This window comes from Engraulis encrasicolus, chromosome 17 (genome assembly GCF_034702125.1).
Source record: "Engraulis encrasicolus isolate BLACKSEA-1 chromosome 17, IST_EnEncr_1.0, whole genome shotgun sequence".
NCBI lineage: Eukaryota > Metazoa > Chordata > Actinopteri > Clupeiformes > Engraulidae > Engraulis > Engraulis encrasicolus.
This window is the reverse complement of record NC_085873.1, coordinates 22,662,966-22,681,108: the sequence shown is the minus strand read 5'-3', so window position 1 is coordinate 22,681,108 and position 18,143 is coordinate 22,662,966. Positions and strand designations below refer to the sequence as shown.

General features: G+C 43.2%; 1 protein-coding gene across 1 annotated transcript in view; it reads right to left on the bottom strand.

Moving 5' to 3' along the window:
* Nucleotides 1–826: 826 nt before the first annotated feature.
* LOC134467968 (dynein axonemal heavy chain 17-like) overlaps nt 827–18,143 on the bottom strand; it is a 49,712-nt gene continuing 32,395 nt past the window's right edge. The window contains exons 58-80 of the mRNA XM_063221991.1: nt 17,914–18,009; nt 17,287–17,504; nt 16,935–17,142; nt 16,458–16,573; nt 15,858–16,050; nt 15,277–15,512; nt 14,912–15,034; nt 14,405–14,609; nt 13,823–13,987; nt 13,326–13,466; nt 12,831–13,001; nt 12,185–12,307; nt 11,781–11,974; nt 9,702–9,850; nt 9,193–9,320; nt 8,499–8,726; nt 7,657–7,848; nt 7,059–7,238; nt 6,545–6,727; nt 3,649–3,831; nt 3,108–3,251; nt 2,358–2,583; nt 827–1,244 (exon numbers count right to left, since the gene is read on the bottom strand). Of these exons, the coding sequence (XP_063078061.1) occupies nt 997–1,244; nt 2,358–2,583; nt 3,108–3,251; nt 3,649–3,831; nt 6,545–6,727; nt 7,059–7,238; nt 7,657–7,848; nt 8,499–8,726; nt 9,193–9,320; nt 9,702–9,850; nt 11,781–11,974; nt 12,185–12,307; nt 12,831–13,001; nt 13,326–13,466; nt 13,823–13,987; nt 14,405–14,609; nt 14,912–15,034; nt 15,277–15,512; nt 15,858–16,050; nt 16,458–16,573; nt 16,935–17,142; nt 17,287–17,504; nt 17,914–18,009 (4,050 nt within the window). The 3' untranslated portion in view covers nt 827–996. The remainder of the gene's footprint in view (nt 1,245–2,357; nt 2,584–3,107; nt 3,252–3,648; nt 3,832–6,544; nt 6,728–7,058; nt 7,239–7,656; nt 7,849–8,498; nt 8,727–9,192; nt 9,321–9,701; nt 9,851–11,780; nt 11,975–12,184; nt 12,308–12,830; nt 13,002–13,325; nt 13,467–13,822; nt 13,988–14,404; nt 14,610–14,911; nt 15,035–15,276; nt 15,513–15,857; nt 16,051–16,457; nt 16,574–16,934; nt 17,143–17,286; nt 17,505–17,913; nt 18,010–18,143) is intronic.

Genomic DNA, 18,143 nt, shown 5'->3' with positions numbered 1-18,143 from the left:
ATGGGAAACTGTCCTTTGCTTACAGAAGTCAGCAGAAGTTGTAGAAGTCCATTCTTTTTGACAATAATAGAGCATTGCACATCCTGTGCTACAGTAAAAATGGACCATCCAACTTGTGTTAGTGCTAGCTTCAAAAGTCAGCCTCCATGATGGCATGCGGGTGCAGTAGTGCATTGGTTAAGATGTTCTCACTCATCTGTAGAGTTAAATACAGTGCTGAATGGTATAAATGGGTTTTAAACAGCATGAAAAGCCACTCATGCATTATATTTTGAAGGGAGATCTTCGATTACTGCCACATAGTAAGGTCAAATTGCATTCTCTACTATGTTTTAACAGTTTGGCTCTATCATAAGGACCAGCAGGTGATAAAATGGTGGGTTTTTGGTCAAGACCTGTCACACTGTAAGCACTACAGAAAGGAAAACATTGCAAAACATGACAAGGAATACACCCACCATTTAAGCTGGTTAAATCATGTCCAAGATGGGAATTAACACTGTTTTTTTATATAAAATCATCTCATCGGTTAATGTATTTAACTGTTAAGTGTTGTCTTTTGTTTTGTTTTTAGTCTTCCTCGACATTTGCTGCCATTTATTGTCCCCGTCCCAACTCTTTTGAGACGTGTTGGATTTATCAAATTAGAAATGAGTACATATGTCCCCCAAAACAATATTTTTTCTCAGTTTTAACACTTAATATGTTGTCTTTTCACTATTCTCCATCTAATGAATAGATTGAATGTTTTGAAAATGATAGCATTTTGATTTTATTCACTGTTTACCAAACGTCCCAACTTCATCGGAGTTGGGGTTTGTATATATAAAAAAAGGTACCGTCAATTTAAATACGACACATCAATCATGTGGCCACAACAAACCAAATTAAATTTGATTAATTTGATAATAAAGTGACGTTTGTTATGCAGTGTGTGATTTTAATGTTTGAAGAGCGCGTTTGAGGACGCTTGTCTGGCCTCCTTCTGCGTGGTGCTCAGACACTGAGCAGCAGGCAGACGGCGGCCAGCACCCACTTAGCCGGCTTCTCTTTGGTCTTCAGGTTGAAGGTCCAGATGTAGGTGGGGCCGCGGATGCGTGTCTTGTAGACGGGACACTCGTAGACGTTCTTGGTCTCCTGGCGGTCCACGGGGATGGCCTTGATGAAGATGACGGGCATGACCGGGGTCAGCTCCTTCAGACGCGCGTCGCAGATCACGCCCGACTGGGTGTCCCAGCGAGCACCTGCACAACAACACACATACACACACACACACACACCGATGTGTTTACTTTGGGTGAGAGGAGCATGACAGATTATGAATTATTTGACAGTAAGTGTGCTGGTCTTGCCCTGTATTTAAATGGGGAGGGAGCCAGCAGCCTCACCTATGAAGATGGTCATTATTAACACTCCAGCTCTCATCTACAACAGCCTCTTAACTCCTCTGTGACTCTCAGCTCTGTCTGTCTGTGTCTCATGATGTGTTGAGTAATTGTGCTAATAACCACGCAAGCATGACATTACCTCTTCTTTTGTCTTTTTTTGACGTCGAAACTGTGTTTTCTCGTGTAAAATACTATCAATGTTACAGTCGGTACTGGAAACAACTATGAACTGTTTGCCCTATGGATGAACAAATGAATATTTACGATTGCTAATTGGGGAGGAGGGGAGAGAAGATTTGATGTGAAGTAGCAAATGGACAACTAAGTCCAGGTTGAGCCTTTGGGAGGTCTCGCTGTTGATGCTGGAATATTGCTGCTCTTGGCTGAGAGGCCAGAGCAGAATCCTCTGTGCGTGAGACATGGAGTCCTGTGTTATCTTTATCAGAGCAACACAAAGCATTTTGATTCAGTGGATCAATGGTTTTTAAAAAAGAATATTAAAGGATTGTTTGAAGCCACAATGATCTGTGATCTATGATTTATTATTCACTATTATGAAGTTGCTATTGTGATATTTGTAATATAGCTTTGCAGCGGTATCTGTTGTATCAGTACAGTTAACTAAACTTGATCAACCTCCTGATGCCTTTGCTTAACTAATGAAGATTACTCTTAACTACAGTATGCAACTGCTGTTATTTTTGAAACACTACACTCATTTTCAGTTCCAAAAGCTAACACTTGGAGGCAGACTAGAGAAAAAATATTGGCATGCATCTTCAGAGAACCCTCTGCATTATAAAGGAAAACCTGTCTATTTCAATGTTTACCACTTACTCATGTTAATATTTTTATTACATATTCCCCTGTCATTCAGTTCCAATAATCACATGATGGCAGGTTAGAGAAACAAGGTAAGACCAAAAAAAAAAAAAGGAGTCAGGCCCTTGCAGGGTGTGTGGGACGTACCCTCCATGAAGAGGCCGTGGACGTAGGCTCCCTCTCGGGGCGGCGTGGTCATGTCCTCGCGGTTCTTCTTGGTCACCTCCACCGCCAGGGTCATCTTGTCCAGGGGCCACTCGTTCTTGCGGGCCATGGTCTGCATGATGGCAGTCAGGAAGGACTGGGGGTTGAAGAAGCCGGCCAGCCACACCACCGGCGGCATCGCAAAGTCAGCCGTCCACGCCTCCAGCTCCTGTGGATAATGGAAGAGTGATGCTTTGTTTTATTCATGCTTTTTTATGCATTACGAAATGCATTGATGAAAATGTTGCTGATATGAACATATGATTTAGACGAATTATTTAACATAGGATAGGGGGTGTCTTGCAACAATAACTAGGTGTGTTTAGGCCCTTTTCTACTGCCCGTTTTCTACCCGGTACAGCTCGAATGATTTCTGCCTTCAATTTTGATATCAAAGTAATTCAGTGTCAAACTAAAGAGCATTCCAAGATGGGTGATCTGGTGGTCGTCATGATTATTTTTTGATTCACCGGTGAGGGCCAGCTGACCCACAGCATTCTGGGTAGTAGGCAGCGAAAGCTCGGTTCAGCCGGCCAAAAAAACAAGGTCTGGTTTTCGAGCTGTGTCGTGCCGTACCTGCCTAATCGAAAAGCAACAAATTGGTGGCTGAGTCGTGCTGTGTCTGGCTGTACCGGGTAGAAAACGCACTGTGGAAAAGGGCTTTTTATTTCTGTGTGTGTCTCGTGCTCCTACCTTAATCCTGAGCAGTAGATCTGCGTACCAGCCTCCCAATCCCATAAGTGATGGGTAGGCACGCTTGTTCCAGGACTCTGGTACCGTGTCTAAGAACAGGGCATTTCCCAAGTCCTCCATGTCTGTGGTGATCGTCAACTCACCCTGATGATCAAAACACAAATTACACTCCTTGCACAAAAAAACACCCTCAGCTACATCTGGCAGTTTGTTTTCTGGGTTTACTTTTCTGTTGACACTATGCTGATTCAATATACCATATGTTTGATATTTTTCATTTTCTTCCAGATGTGTGTGTAATTTGAGTAGTGCATATTCATGGTTGGCTATCTTCTGGTAATTTATTTGTAAGGTGCACCATCACCAGAAAAGGTCATGAAGCTACATCAAATAATTAGCTTTTTTCCTTCTAACCTGACCCAATTTAGAGGTTTAGTTACATTTACTATCGTTACTGAAGTAGCAGGCCAATGTGTTCTGTGAATTCCTCAATATATTAGAAGATTGAGGTCTTCTTTGCAGTACGAAGAGACATGCCGACCTTGAGACCCAGGTTGAGCTCCTTAAGGGAACGTGAGATCTCCATCGTCAGGAAGTTCATCCTCTCGCACTCCTGGAACACCACGATGATGAAGGGAGTCTTCTCCTCCGCCTTGGCGATGATCTCCACCATATTGAAAGCGTCTGGAAGCTTCTCCAGGATCTCGTCCAGTATGCCCTTTACCTGAACAAGAGATGGGAATTAGCTATTTGCTATACACACTTCCAAAAACCTACTAACCAGGGCTAACATTCTCGAAACCTTCGTTGCTAACTAAGGTAGCAACTAACAACCCAGGTGCGACAAAACTGTTTCTAGAACACTTCGTTCGGACTTACAAAGTCCCAATGTTTACAAGTAATGTAGTTAGTCGTTCGTCCGATGTTGGTGCGAACGACTCAGGTGTTCCTGCAAAACGAAGTAGGGGTTGTTCGTTAGTACTACTGTCGGAATTGGAACGAATAGCATGGTTAGCTAGTTCACCTTTGTTTTGGGAAGCACGTCACTCTTGCTCGTGGTTTGGGGCGGGTTCAGGCAGAGTTCAAGCAACATCGATCGATTACTGCCACCAAGTGCACAAGCCTCCGACCCATACTACACCTAATGTCTGGTCATGTTACGAACAGGGCTGAAAAAAACCCCACCAACACAATATTCAAATAGGGGACAAAATATTGCCCAAATATAGTAGGAAATTATATGTTCCACTATCGTGCTTCACGAGCTCCGATCAATCAAAGCTGCGCCACAAAAAGAACCGTTTGATTACCATCGGGATTTGAACCCACACCAAAAGCAGCATCTCGCATGAATGCAGATTATTTAATTGCTCACATATCTCCACACATAACAAAGCCAATAGCCCATTTTGATTAAACTTCAACAAGCATAGGCTACATGGAAATATGTAGCCTATAAGTTGCCATTGCGAAATGCGCTGTTCACTATTATTTTTAAAAGGCACCAGTGTGCGGTGATCCTTCTTGTAGGCCTATTCCTTGCATTATGCCTTAGTCCACAAGAACTCCAAACTACATCGTAGGCTACAACAAGTTCAAAAAATGGACATTATGCAACTGCCCTAGTATGTTGAAATAGTGCGTAATGGAAAGGCACTCGGAAAGGCGAGCGTGATGAGAATAGGACACTTCTTCGCGTTACTAGGTCTTATAGTATTCATATTCTTCTTTTCATTTAAATTCTACTATTGTACAAGTCTGTCACAAGCAGCCGGCCAATAGGCTACTGTTAAAGCAAATGTTGTTTCAGCAGTGAGCACACTCCAAATAGCGCCATGGCCCATGGCGCACGAAGTGCAGTGCAGTCAGGGGGATCAGAAAACAACACAGCGCATCGTGTCATTCTTTCTCTATCTGTGTGAATTGGGCCATCGTTTTGTGTTTTTGTAAAATACAGGTGAAAAGCAATTTGACTTGGCCTTAATGTGACTGCGTGGCTGCGAGGCAAAGACTCTCGGATGCCAGAGCTCCACAAGCGCGCCCAACAGCACGCGTGGGTCGGCCACTTTATGCACACACACAGAGGTTGGATAAACAGTTGCGCAGAGGAATAGGCACCTGCGTTTAATGTAGGCCTATTTTACTGAGGGAATCGAAATCTTGTCACACTGAAAATGCCTTCGCGCTTACCATTCACCGCCCATTGCTCTTCATTGATGGTGATGTGTAGACCGACATTTGGTTATTGCATTTAATGGGGTGGATTTTGGGGATATGATTGTGTTAACAGGTCTTTTCCGACGTTGAAGGACTTTGAATGTGCCATGTTTACAGACATTAACGGCCCCTTCCATAGGTCCCTTCCTGCGCGTCTTTACAACGGCAATAATGGCAGTTCCACCCGCTTACGTTGCGCGTAAAGACGCGTGCAGACTGGAAAATTAAATAAACATTCTGATATGTTTTATTAATTCTCAAGCGTAATTTCAGTTATCATTTCAAGCAGCATTTAACTGCAATCTGCCTGGCCATGACCTGTTGAAAGTGTTGCGTTGCCCATGAGCGTGAGAATGACTTCGCTTGCCGTTCTGGAAAAAAGATGTGATGGGTGGTTATTATATAGCCGGGGATTGAACTCACGTCTCCGATAAGGAAACGGCAAACGTCTATGGAATTCCGACATTCTAACCACTCACCCACCCACCGTGCTTCAATATAAGTGGTAGGCTGTAGCCTACAATATTAAACATTATATGCAAAACCTAAGTAAAAATAATACATGGTGGATTGTAATGTCGCATTTGGTAACTGCAGTTGAAGAGGGGTGAAGTCGGGGACATGATTGTGTTGACAAAGATTTGTGGACTTTGATAGATGTATAGCCTGAATTTGACAGGCACTGTGTGGTACAGCGTCACTGCTTTGCGACAAATGCACCCGAGCTGAGGCGAGACACTCCGAGCATTTCCGACAACTTCATCGTGCGTCTGAACTTACTTGGTTGGAATTTCATCGGACTTACTTCGTACCTACATCGGACTTTGTTGGTTTGAGGCTTTCGAGAAATCATAGTTGTTGGTTAGTTGTTGTGTCGGACTTCGTTCGTACTTACTTGGTCCGAAGGCTAATTTTGGTCGGATTCGAGAAATCCACCCCTTAACCGTATTAAGCCGATGTGGTGCCCCCAGGCACAATACCTCACTGGTGCCCCCTTTGTAAACAATTTTAAGTTTGTGTCTTGTGGTGCCCCCTCACTGGTCAAAAATGGTTGGTGTCCCTGGGCACTGTGCCACTGGTCCTTATGGATAATCTGGCCCTTCTACTAACCATTGATGTTGATTGTGCTGAATTGATTGATTGAATACGGCCCTTTTACTAGCATTTCTGAGGTATTGAGGTGTTTGTGTGAAAGGCTGTATATTAGGGATGCTGCCAACCTTCTCCTCTCGGGACACTCCCCCTGCTCCTGCAGCGCTGGAGTCTTTGGGCTGCAGCTCCAGGATGGTGCGGAAGAGCTTCTCTGAGGTGATGGTCAGGAAGCCGATCTCAGCGTTGGGGTGCAGGCCATACAGGTAGGGGCTCTCCGCTGGCAGCATCTCATCAATGTACCCATGGTAACCCTGAGGCACAACGCAAAAAGCACACGCCTGCCTGAGCATCTGCTATCCCCTTAAATGCCACAACATTTTGGTGATTATGTGAAATATTATCAGCCAGACACATTTTTTTTAAAACAGTTTTCACAGTCTAATGTTTTCTGTGTTTAAGTCAGAATATTGTCTGAGGTTATGTGAAATGATACAAAATGCAAACAATTTCACAAACAAAACACTGATCCATTGTACACATTGGTAATACACGACTGGAATTTGACAGCTTTAGTAAATGTTTTCTGTCTTTGAGGGAGTGTTATAGTGTGCACTATGCTTGGGGTGTGGCTGGAGCCCTAACCTTGTAGTCTGAGTTGGGGGGCACGGGGAAGCCCGGCGCGAGACACACTTCCCCCTCCAGCATCTCTGCCTTCACGTACTCCTCCAGGTACGTCCTACACAGCTTCCTGTCCCAGTCATCTGTGATGTGGCCTCCATACATGATCTCTCCAAACAAATAACGCAGGTCATCCCAGGGCACCTGTTAACAACAGCACAGCAAAGAACAGGTTAGAACCACGTGACGTCACTGTAGCTGTGCGCAGCCGTTTTAGAGACCGCAATGACTGTATTAGCATGGAAACATCTGTTATAGAATATTTATTCTAACAATTCTTTATCAACCTTTTAAGCTTCAACTTTTTAGGCCTGGAAATTAAAGTGCAAATAAAATCAACCAGTGCAACACTGGTTTTCAGGTTCTACTGTGCACTTGATGAATTAATGAATACAAAGTTGCACATTAATTACATCTGGGATTATAACAGCCGTTGTTTAAAATCATGGGCAAGTAACTGAGGCTGTAGTTTACTCTGCAATACTGCAAAACTGCTACTAATACTTTCATGCATTTCTTTTGGAACAAATGAAATTCCACTCCTACAGAATGAGAAGTCCACCTTGTTATTAGCCTCCAGGTAATTGTAGAGCACGTTGATGGAGATGGTGAGGTCTCCGTTGTTGAAGGGGTACGACCTGTTCCAGCCCTGAGCTCCGAACTTGCGCCTCTCAGCCACCACCGCGTGGAAGTAGCAGAGAGTGAAGAGGATGACCTTGAACTCTGACTCTTTGGAGCACATCTCCAGTGTATCCTGTGGAAAGCAGCACACCCCAACGAACCACTCGACCTTTACAAACATTCATCTCAGTCACAACACTCTACTGTACCTGTCAAAGTCATTATCAGAAACGATGATCAGAAACTGCACACTGCCGTTCGTCAGATATTCCTCTCACAAACAATACATGTACTGTATATCTGTGGCTACTGCATGTCATTATTGTAAAATTGAAGTGGGTCAGGTGAATTTTATAGTGGGCTTAAGCCATGTCATTTTTTACTTTTGTAAACATATAGTGGTTAACAGTACCAGTTGGTTCCACTGTGAGTAGTTGAAAACACTGACTTGGACAGGAGTGCACTTTTTGAACGTGTGTCCTCAAAGCATCTTCATCTTCATGAAAAAAGTTGTCGCACACACAAGACACACAAGATGTGCATACTGAGGTTGAAGAGGTCAACATCTCCATGTCACTTTGTTCTGCCGTAGCCTGCAGATAGGCTTGTCGACAGGCCTATTCACTCTTTGCTGAAAATACTCAACTTTAACTACATCACAACAATATGGCTATGATGACAATCCAGAGAGTCTTAAGTAACCGATTAAGACTTGGCCATTACCATTTTGGTGTCAATAGGTTATGATGACAGAGGCTCTGTGCTAAAGACTTAGTGGCTCACCTGGTTGAAGAGGTAGAGGGCTTTGTGGAGGTTGGCGAACATGCCGGTGGGCGGCTCGTTGGTGATCTTGATGGCGTTCTCCAGGAGGCCCTGTGGGATGAGGTGTCCCTCTGGCGTGGGGGCCGGCTCAGCGCTCATGTACACGCGGTAGTCCTCGTGGCTGCCGATGCTGTAGCGCTCCACGCGCTTGTCCAGGCTGCTCAGCCACTTGGCCACCAGGTGGATGTTCTAGCGTCATACAAGCACACATGCATGGGCAGAAAACACACGCACGCACACACACGCACACACACACACACCATCCAGTTGGTGATGTACTCTCATTGTACAGTCATTGCAAAATGTTGTGTCCTGCAATCCCTATCAACAAAACACACAGCTCCACGGTGTAAATTTCCCCCTAAAAAGTAGAGTTGTTACAGTAGAAATTACAGCACAGTACAAGGAAACAATCTACCTACAACTCCAACAACAAAACAATGGCAAATGACTGTGCATACCTTTTGTGCATATTTTGGTATGCTAGATATGGATACAAAGAAAGCAGAGCATGTGTGCACATCAGTGGCACAGGTGCTGGACAAAACAAAATAACTAAAATAAATAATAAATGTCCAGTGGTGTCATGATAACAGCTGGGGGCATTCACAGTGTTGCGGACATTTATTACCGAACTCATTCTGGATATGAATACCTGTAAAATGACCCAATGTCCCTCCACAGCTGCCTTGTCAAGTGCAGCCTCAGCAACGACCTCCTGGCCCTGACCCAGAGACACGTTGTGGAACTTCCCGTTGTCGAAAGTGAATCCCAACTTCTTTCCTGTGAATAGCAAAGTTTACAACAACATTCTCCATTCACTGTACAGTATTTATGGAATTCTCAAAAAATGTTTATTGTACGGATGATCCTATCCAAGTGTGGGCTGCCTTTTCACGTTGTGTCTGCTCTGAGCCATGCACTCATAACAATATCTAACTTAAAGTGTCTAACATGAATCGCTTGGCTTGAAATCCTGTCAAGTGAGTGCATTTACATGCAGGGAATATTCCGATTTTAAACAGAACATGAACAGTATTCAGTTTGGGCACAAATCAAAGAAAAATAGAAACTCTGTGGTCATTCTGAATGTGGCTGTATTCCGGGAACAGTCCTTGCACGTAACTGTACTCATGGAATGGCGCTTCTGCGCACAGGACTTACCAAGTGCCTCCACGTCCTTCAGTGGGTCGACACCAGGAGACAGAATGAAGAAGATTGGTGTGGAAGAGCTGCTCTCCCCATAGGACACGGAGAACTCCACACTGCGGCCCTCTGTATACTTGGTGCCCATCTTCTCCTCCACAAAGGTCCTGCAGGAAGTCAAGTTCAGGACATTTGGAAGGTATGAAGTTACACTGCATTACATTTACACATTACACTTACAGTATATCACGAAAGTGAATACACCCCTCACAGTTTTGCAGATTTTTGAGTATATCTTTTCATAGGAAAGCATTACAGAAATTTCACTTTGACACAATGATTAGTGACCATTTAACAACATATTTAACCGCTTAAATTTCTTGTTCACTCAGAAAAAAACAAAATACAGCCATTAATGTTTGAACATGTACTCACAAAAGTGAGTACACCCCAGATTAAAATCCGGTAGAGAAGGGGCTATGTTGGCTCAAATCGTCTCGAAATGAAAAGGGATGACAAGGGAGGTCATCAGTGTGCGTTTCAACCTTTCTTTGCATTGAACTTTTAAATTTTGAGTCTGCATCTGGCTTAAATAGATTGGTGTGAGATTTGAATGCAGTCCTATGGAGAATATCATGATCTGCTTCAGTAGTCACAGTGCATGTTGACATGCATGTTTCTTTCAGGTGTATTTCAGATTGCCAATGTTGACAGCATTCATGCATCCCCAAACCATGTCAGTCCCACTACCATGCTTGGCTTATGAGAGGATACACCTTTTTTGTAAAACTCACTTGTTTACCACCACACATGCTTGACACCATCTAAAGCAAATTTGTTCATCTTGGTCTCAAGAGAGATGAACAGACTGGGGATCACTGGAACCATGTCGTGGTCTCATGAGACCAAGATAAACAAAATTGCTTTAGATGATATCAAGCATGTGTGGTGGTAAACAAGAAAGTTTTACCAAAAAAAGTGTGTCCACTCAATAGCCAAGCATGGTAGTGGGACTGACATGGTTTGGGGATGCATGAATGTTGTCAACATTGGCAATCTGAAATACACCTAAAAGAAACAAGCATGTCAACATGCACTGTGACTACTGAAGCAGATCATGATATTCTCCATAGGATTGCATTCAAATCTCACACCAATCTATTTAAGCCAGATGCAGACTCAAAATTTAAAAGTTCAATGCAAAGAAAGGTTGAAACGCACACTGATGACCTCCCTTGTCATCCCTTTTCATTTCGAGACGATTCGAGCCAACATAGCCCCTTCTCTACCGGATTTTAATCTGGGGTGTACTCACTTTTGTGAGTACATGTTCAAACATTAATGGCTGTATTTTGTTTTTTTCTGAGTGAACAAGAAATTTAAGCGGTTAAATATGTTGTTAAAAGGTCACTAATCATTGTGTCAAAGTGAAATTTCTGTAATGCTGTCCTATGAAAAGATATACTCAAAATTCTGCAAAACTGTGAGGGGTGTATTCACTTTCGTGATATACTGTATGCCTCTTTTCCACTGCCGGTTTTCTGGTAGGCTTACAGCTCGACACAGCGTGACTCGGCCGCCACTTTTTGCTTCAAGATTGAGCTGTGTCGTGCCTATTCAAAAAAAGCAAAAAGTTGCAGAGAGCCGAGCTGTGTCGAGCTGTAAGCCTACCAGAAAACCGGCAATGGAAAAGAGGCATTAGATAACACCTTCAATAACTTAGGTACAAGTACAAGGTAATGGTTACAATCTCTGGAGAAGTGTGGGGTCAGGTGCCTTGCTCAAGGGCACTTCAGCCATGGATTCGAATCAACAACCTATAGCTTTCTGAATTCAAAACCTGTCCAGACTCCTATTAGGCCATTAGAAGAAGCGGTTTTGTCGATGTGATGATACTCTTACAGTCCCACCAGGAATTTGCGGGCGCTCAAAAATTCGCAATCTGTGATGTCCAATGGTGCATGAGGATTTCCAGAAAATCGTGATAAAAGTTGCGGAGCTTTTTACAGTGTTGTTGCGATTTTGTTGGAAGTGAAAAGTGTTTTGTTGCGATTTGAACGTGAGGAATATTTTGAATATTGACTTGTTGACTCTTACGTGACAGCGTAGGACATCCTGTCAGGTCGGAGGCATCTCAGCATGCAGAGCTTCTGAAGGCCTGTCTTGTTCTTCCACTCCTGAGGGAACTTCTCCTTCTCCGGAGCCTCCGACTCCACAAACTTCTTCCAGCGTTTGGCAGAGCCCTCTATGTCACGGTCCAAATTCTTGAACTCGTCCATCTCAGCCAAGGACTGCAAGGAAATTAGCAGGAGGGAGGGAACATTTGAATTTGGCTGCAGTGTTATAATCAGAAACATCTTCTATACTTAAACATCTTCTATACTTTGTTTTATTAATTTAATCACAGCAGTAGTAAATCATAGTGAATCATTTCTACATCTTCATTATTTTTCTACTCTGTGTGTTTGAATAAGTAAATAGTTAAAAGAAAACATCAATACCTTGATACCACCCCAGGCCTGATTGGACAGGAAGTCCACAGGAGAGCCCAATCCTGCTTTGAATGGGAACCTCAGGAGGAAGTCCAGCTCAACAGGGTTAATCTCCTTCTTCATTACCAGAATCTGGTCGAGAGAAAACAAGTGGCGTGCAACCATAAGGATGGGCCATGCATTCATTTCATATTATAATGATTTTCAAATCAACATTAAATCCAGTGCTGAACAAATGCACCAACAGAAAGCATGTCATGTTACAATACAGTGTTTCAAAGAATTGACTACATCTCTCACATTACTGCAGATTTGTAAGTTTATCCTATCATGGGGAAATATTAAAGAAAAGACACACTGAAGAGTAGCCAGTGTACAACTTGTATAGCTGTTTCAATTTATAGTTCACTCAAAATAATCTGAAATACAGCCGTTAATGTTTCAAAATGTATCTCACCAAAGTGAGTGCACACCCTATGTTAAAATTCCATAGAGAGGATCATGATTTGCTTCAGTAGTGACATGCATGCTGTATGTGTTTATACACAGTGTATTTCACAGTGATTCCAACAAACTAGACAAATGTTAAATTTGCCCTCCAAAATCTTTAGTTATTGCAGCAAAGTGTACTATTGTGTATGGCCTCATTTCATACCTGGAAAGCAACTTGAGCGATGAACGTCAGCTTGTCCTTCTCAAAAAGTGAGCGGTTGGTGTACATGAACACTGAGTAGGTGATTTCATCAATCAGGTTGTTCACCCTCTGCTTCACTTCCTCGGCTGGTTCAGTACGCATGATGGCCACGTCAAATACCACACTGAAAGCCTGTGTTGACAACACACACACACACAGACACACACACAGACACACAGATTAGTAATTTACAGACACCAGTATTACCACTACTTTTTTCCCAATCATTTCTTTTTTTAAGTTTTTAGCTTACACACAAACACAACCCCAACCCCAAGGCGCATGCAAAACAAATAGACCAACATAAAAAAAAACAATTTAACAACGATACAATAATCAAATATCTAAATTTCAAATCCAGTGCTACCACTACTACTTCTAGTCTGACCAGATAGCCTGTTTTTTTGAAGTGCACTGATGCAATAGCACATTTTAGTCAGGAAAGACAGAGCATACCTTGAGTGAAAACTGATATATGGGGTTGATCTTGTTGAGGTCATTGAGGATGAAGTAGAGCAGTGCAGCCCTGATGGAGGCTGGCCTGTAGTTCTCTCTGGCCTCATTGATCTTCACCTCAGTGATCTTAGCTTCTCGCACCTGAAGGACACAAGGCAAACAAAGGATGAACATACACATATACTGGTCACAAGGCCTTCTAGCAATGCCACCCCAGCACTTTATTTTCCCCAGCACTTTATTTTATAGCTAAGGTGCCCACCTTCACAACAAACCACTACCACCTTGATTAAGTTCCCTTAAAATATAAAGATTTTGTGTTGTGAATGTAATTTCTTAAGTTTCTTCAACCAAACGTGTATACTTTTAGGGTTTTCACATCATATTTCTTATGATTCTGCAAACTTCCAATGACGATACTCACGTGTCTCTGATACCGGCTAACCCCCCACCACCTTCAGTAACGACCATTCTGTGGGAAACACTAATCAAAGTACCTTCTCCTCAATTTCTGTGGCAGTGCGCTTGGTGGTCTCGAGGTTCTCCACCAGAGCAGTGTCTCCTAAAAAGTTTCCAGAGGCAGCAGAGAGACGGGCCAGCAGAGAGTCTTCCAGCTGTTTCAGCACAATCTTGAAGTTGTTCTGCTGCTTAGTCAAATCTGCCTGGAATACACATTTTCTGCAGGTCATTTTTACTGTGCAAAACATGCTCACAAAATTGGTGCGGAAATAAACACCTGTATGCAGTGTAGTGATACAGTAACTTAATCATGTTTGAATAAAGCTGTACTGTAGTTACGACTAAAGACATATCATTTTCTTTCCTTTTTTACATTCTATTTTCTAGTAGCCTTGAGGCAATCGTAGCAGGGTTAATAGCTCTGATTTCACTTAACCAAATTGAAACATAAAAATAATAAATGATTTTGACATTAATTGAGAAGAACGTCAACAAAAGCAAGTCAATGTGGAATATCTTTGAAAACTGATATACAATACCATTTGTGAAAAGTAAGCTATTCAATGACATTCCCAAAATAAACTGAAAGAGTGAACTCCAATGTCAGGGTTGTTTGGTACCTTGAGCTCCTCCAGGTCAGGCCTCTCTTTCGCCACCACAGCGGCCAGCAGCTGGTCCTCAAGGCCGTCACGCGTCACCAGGAAGTTGATCAGCGTGCACTGGGCCTGCATCTCAGGCTTGTAATGAGGGTTGAAGTACTTGGTGTGCAGAATGAGTCGGAAATTTGGATGGTATTCCACTTCCTTGTCACCAATACGAATGTACCTATAGAGGGTTCAGGTTTGGTGTTACTTTAGTAAAGTAGTATAGACACTGATACACTATGGAAGGAAATAGAGGTCTCCAGCAGCATAGAGTAAATACAATACATATTGCAAAAATCTAAAAGTCGTTAACACACATCTGCATGCAAACATATACTCAACTACCTGAAAAAAATCTAAGTAGGAACGTGAATAAGACAGTGTTGTACTATAGTGTCTACTGTCAATCAAAAAAAAGGGAAAAAATATAGTTAAAAAAAGTAAAAAAAAGTTAAGTATTCTGTATGTGACATTGACACCTACTTTCCCTTCTTGATGGTGTTTCTCCCCAGCAGGGGGTCCAGCACTGGCTCCACTGACTCCCCAATGTTCTCAATCAGCAGCGTGTCTCCATTGGACACTGCCATCTCTATGACATCCAAATAACTGCAGAACACACAAGACACCAAATGACATGCAGATGAAGGCCATTCATTGGTAATCTATTCTGGAACCTTAGCACCATCTAATAAAGAAAACAACTACATTTTGTTCATCCCACAGAATATTGCAGTGATTAAACTTAATTGCTGGGTGTAGCAATCTGTAAAAAAAAATTAACGTGACATACCTAGGGAGAAAAGTGAAATTGCATGATGGGAGATGGGAAAAGGAAACAAGACACTCACCCTTTCTGGCCAAGCCTGATTATTTTGAGGTCGTCTCCAAACTTGTTTTTGATCCACTTGATGCCCTGTAGCTGCGCGTCCACGATGAGGGGCCAGCGCTCTGTGTTGCACAGGATGGTGGCGTTCTCGATGGACATGCGGTCGCTCGGCAGGCCCTGGTTGCTCCAGGCTGCAATGTCAGCATCGTCTGTCAGCAGAGATAGGGGGTCCAGACCCTCTGTGATTGGGATGGGCACCTGGCAAAGAGACACCAACAAAAAAGCCTTTTTGAGAACAACGCCTGTAAGTGCAACTGCCCAACAGTATTATCATGCACTGTGTTCGTTGCTTGGAAAGACTGAAGGCCGCACATCCAAACATCTGAACCGGGAGCAAGACCACATAAGATCCGAAAACATCAAATTAAGATGAAGAAGTCCGCTTCAACCTGGATTTTTTTTACTCCCACTTTTTTTTTCGTGACATTTCAATGGACCCTTCCTCAGACATTAGAAAAAGCAGGAACAGGAAGGCACTCACTTGAAGCACTGTAACCACATGAGGGCCTCAATTTGTCACACATAATGGTCCATTTGTCTCACCTTGAGCTCGTTGAGGTAGGGCAGCCAGTATTTGTCCATGAGGTCTGTGCGGTAGCTCTTGGTAAAATAGCCCACGTATGACACGAAGGCTGTAGTCAGCATCACGTCGCCACTTAGTGTTTTCTCCTGGATCTTAAACTCGGCCACGGACTCGGACCAACGCACCTTCTCAGATGCCAGACCACCAACTAGCCTACACACACACACACACACACACACACACACACACACACACACACACACACACACACACACACACACACACACACACACACACACACACAAACAGACACAGACAGACAGAGGTTAGTAATATGTACGTAGCTACTACAGACACCAGTACTACCACTACTACTTCTATTCTGACCAGATAGCACGTTTATTTATAGTCAGGAAACACACTCACACACACACACACACACACACACACACACACACACACACACACACACACACACACACACACACACACACACACACACACACACACACACACACACACACACACACACACACACACAGACTTTCAGAGGAATGCTACAGATTAAAAATGTGTTGATGTGATGTGATTTTTAAATGGTGACTGAGTTAACATTATACCTGTTAGCCAGGGAGATGGTTTGATTAGTCGCATCTGCTTCCTGTTGACACTTCAGTTTGTCTGATGTTGCTTTCTCAAAAGCTGCAGTAAGCTTCGCCAAATTGGCGTTTAATTGCTAGAATAGAACAAAAATAGAGAGAACTAAATTAATAAAATCTCACAAATGTTTCTTTTTTCAGTTTTAATCATCTGAATAATTCAGTTCCCACTCCCAGTTAGAGGTTAGATTCCCTGACTTTATCCATTACTTTACCTGATACCTAAAATCTGAATTTCCATTCCATTTAGAGGCTTACCCTATACCTACAGTACATTTAGGCTAAAAGAGACGGATGATTGGGAATGCTCCTGAAGTAAAGATAAAAGAATGAATTCAAAGGTAGGTAGGACCTCTCAGAAGAACCCAATTGTATTTGTGGCACAGAGTGTGTAATGTAGGTTAAGTCTTAAAGTGAGATGCTCTCCATGCCGCTCACCGCTATTTTAGCCTTGATGACGGACAGTTTCTCCTGGGCAGCAGCCAACTCGGCGTTGGCCTGCGCCAGGGCCTGTCTCTTGGGCTCCACATCGCAGTAGACCTCGTAGAATTTCACAATGTTGATACACCAAGAACAAAGTCCGGCAGCCGCAATGGATTTGGACCTAATGAAATCTGGCTCAAACGTGGGGTCATTCTTGAAAGGCCTAAAGACAGACAGAGAGAGAGAGAGAGAGGTTGGAAACAAATGTGATGAACTGGGTTTCCCAGATCTGTAGGGCATGACAGGATGGAAATCTTTGACGTCAGTCAAGTGAAACAGTGCCTGCCGTGTGCATTGCTTGACTCACTGGAAAGCCTTCATGCAAGTCTCTGGGATGTTCTCTTTTTTGTAGTTGATAAGTTGCTCCAGGAAGGAGTCCACTTTGGCCATCATGTTCTTTGCAGCTTTCCAGCTCTTATCTTTGGGGACCTTGCCGCCGGGGGCCAGGAGGATCATGACCGCAGCGGTGACGTTTACCACAGCCTCTGGCGGAGAGCCGAACGACTTCAACTCAGTCAGGTTGTTCTGTCAATATACAAATACCAGACAAGTCAGAGAATGTTGTTGCCATGCAACGCTGACAGATTAATTGCAAGGCTGAGGAATGATTTCAATCTGGTTGGTTAATTGCAAGCTCAACAGGTTAATGGAATGTGTGTGTGGTGTGAGTGTGTGTCTATGTGTTGCGGTTATATTGGTGCCATACAATGCTGGTCTGCAGAATTGCACGACTGCAGAATGTTTTCCACTCTGTCAAGTTGTTCTGTCACACACAATATTTACATCATATGTGTCATCACATTGTTCTGCTAAATATTACTTGTTGATTAATCGTAAGGCTGACAGGTTAACGGAATGTGTGTCATGGTAACGCTGTGTGATATGGTTGTGGTGGTGGTTTGCTGTGCCATAACAAGTTTGGTTTGACTCCAACCTTGTTGAGGGTGTTCAAGGCCTCCTGTGCAGCCAGCAAGGCAGGCTCAGCTTTCGCAAGGTCCTCCTCACAAGACTTCTGCTTCTCCCCGACATTCTGAACACACATACACAAGAAAACTACTGTAGTCCCTACGAACAAAACTAATAAGGACATTCGGTTCCCTAAACCATTCAACGGATCATATGATATGCAAAAAATGACGTTCAATTACAAAATATCATGGCCAC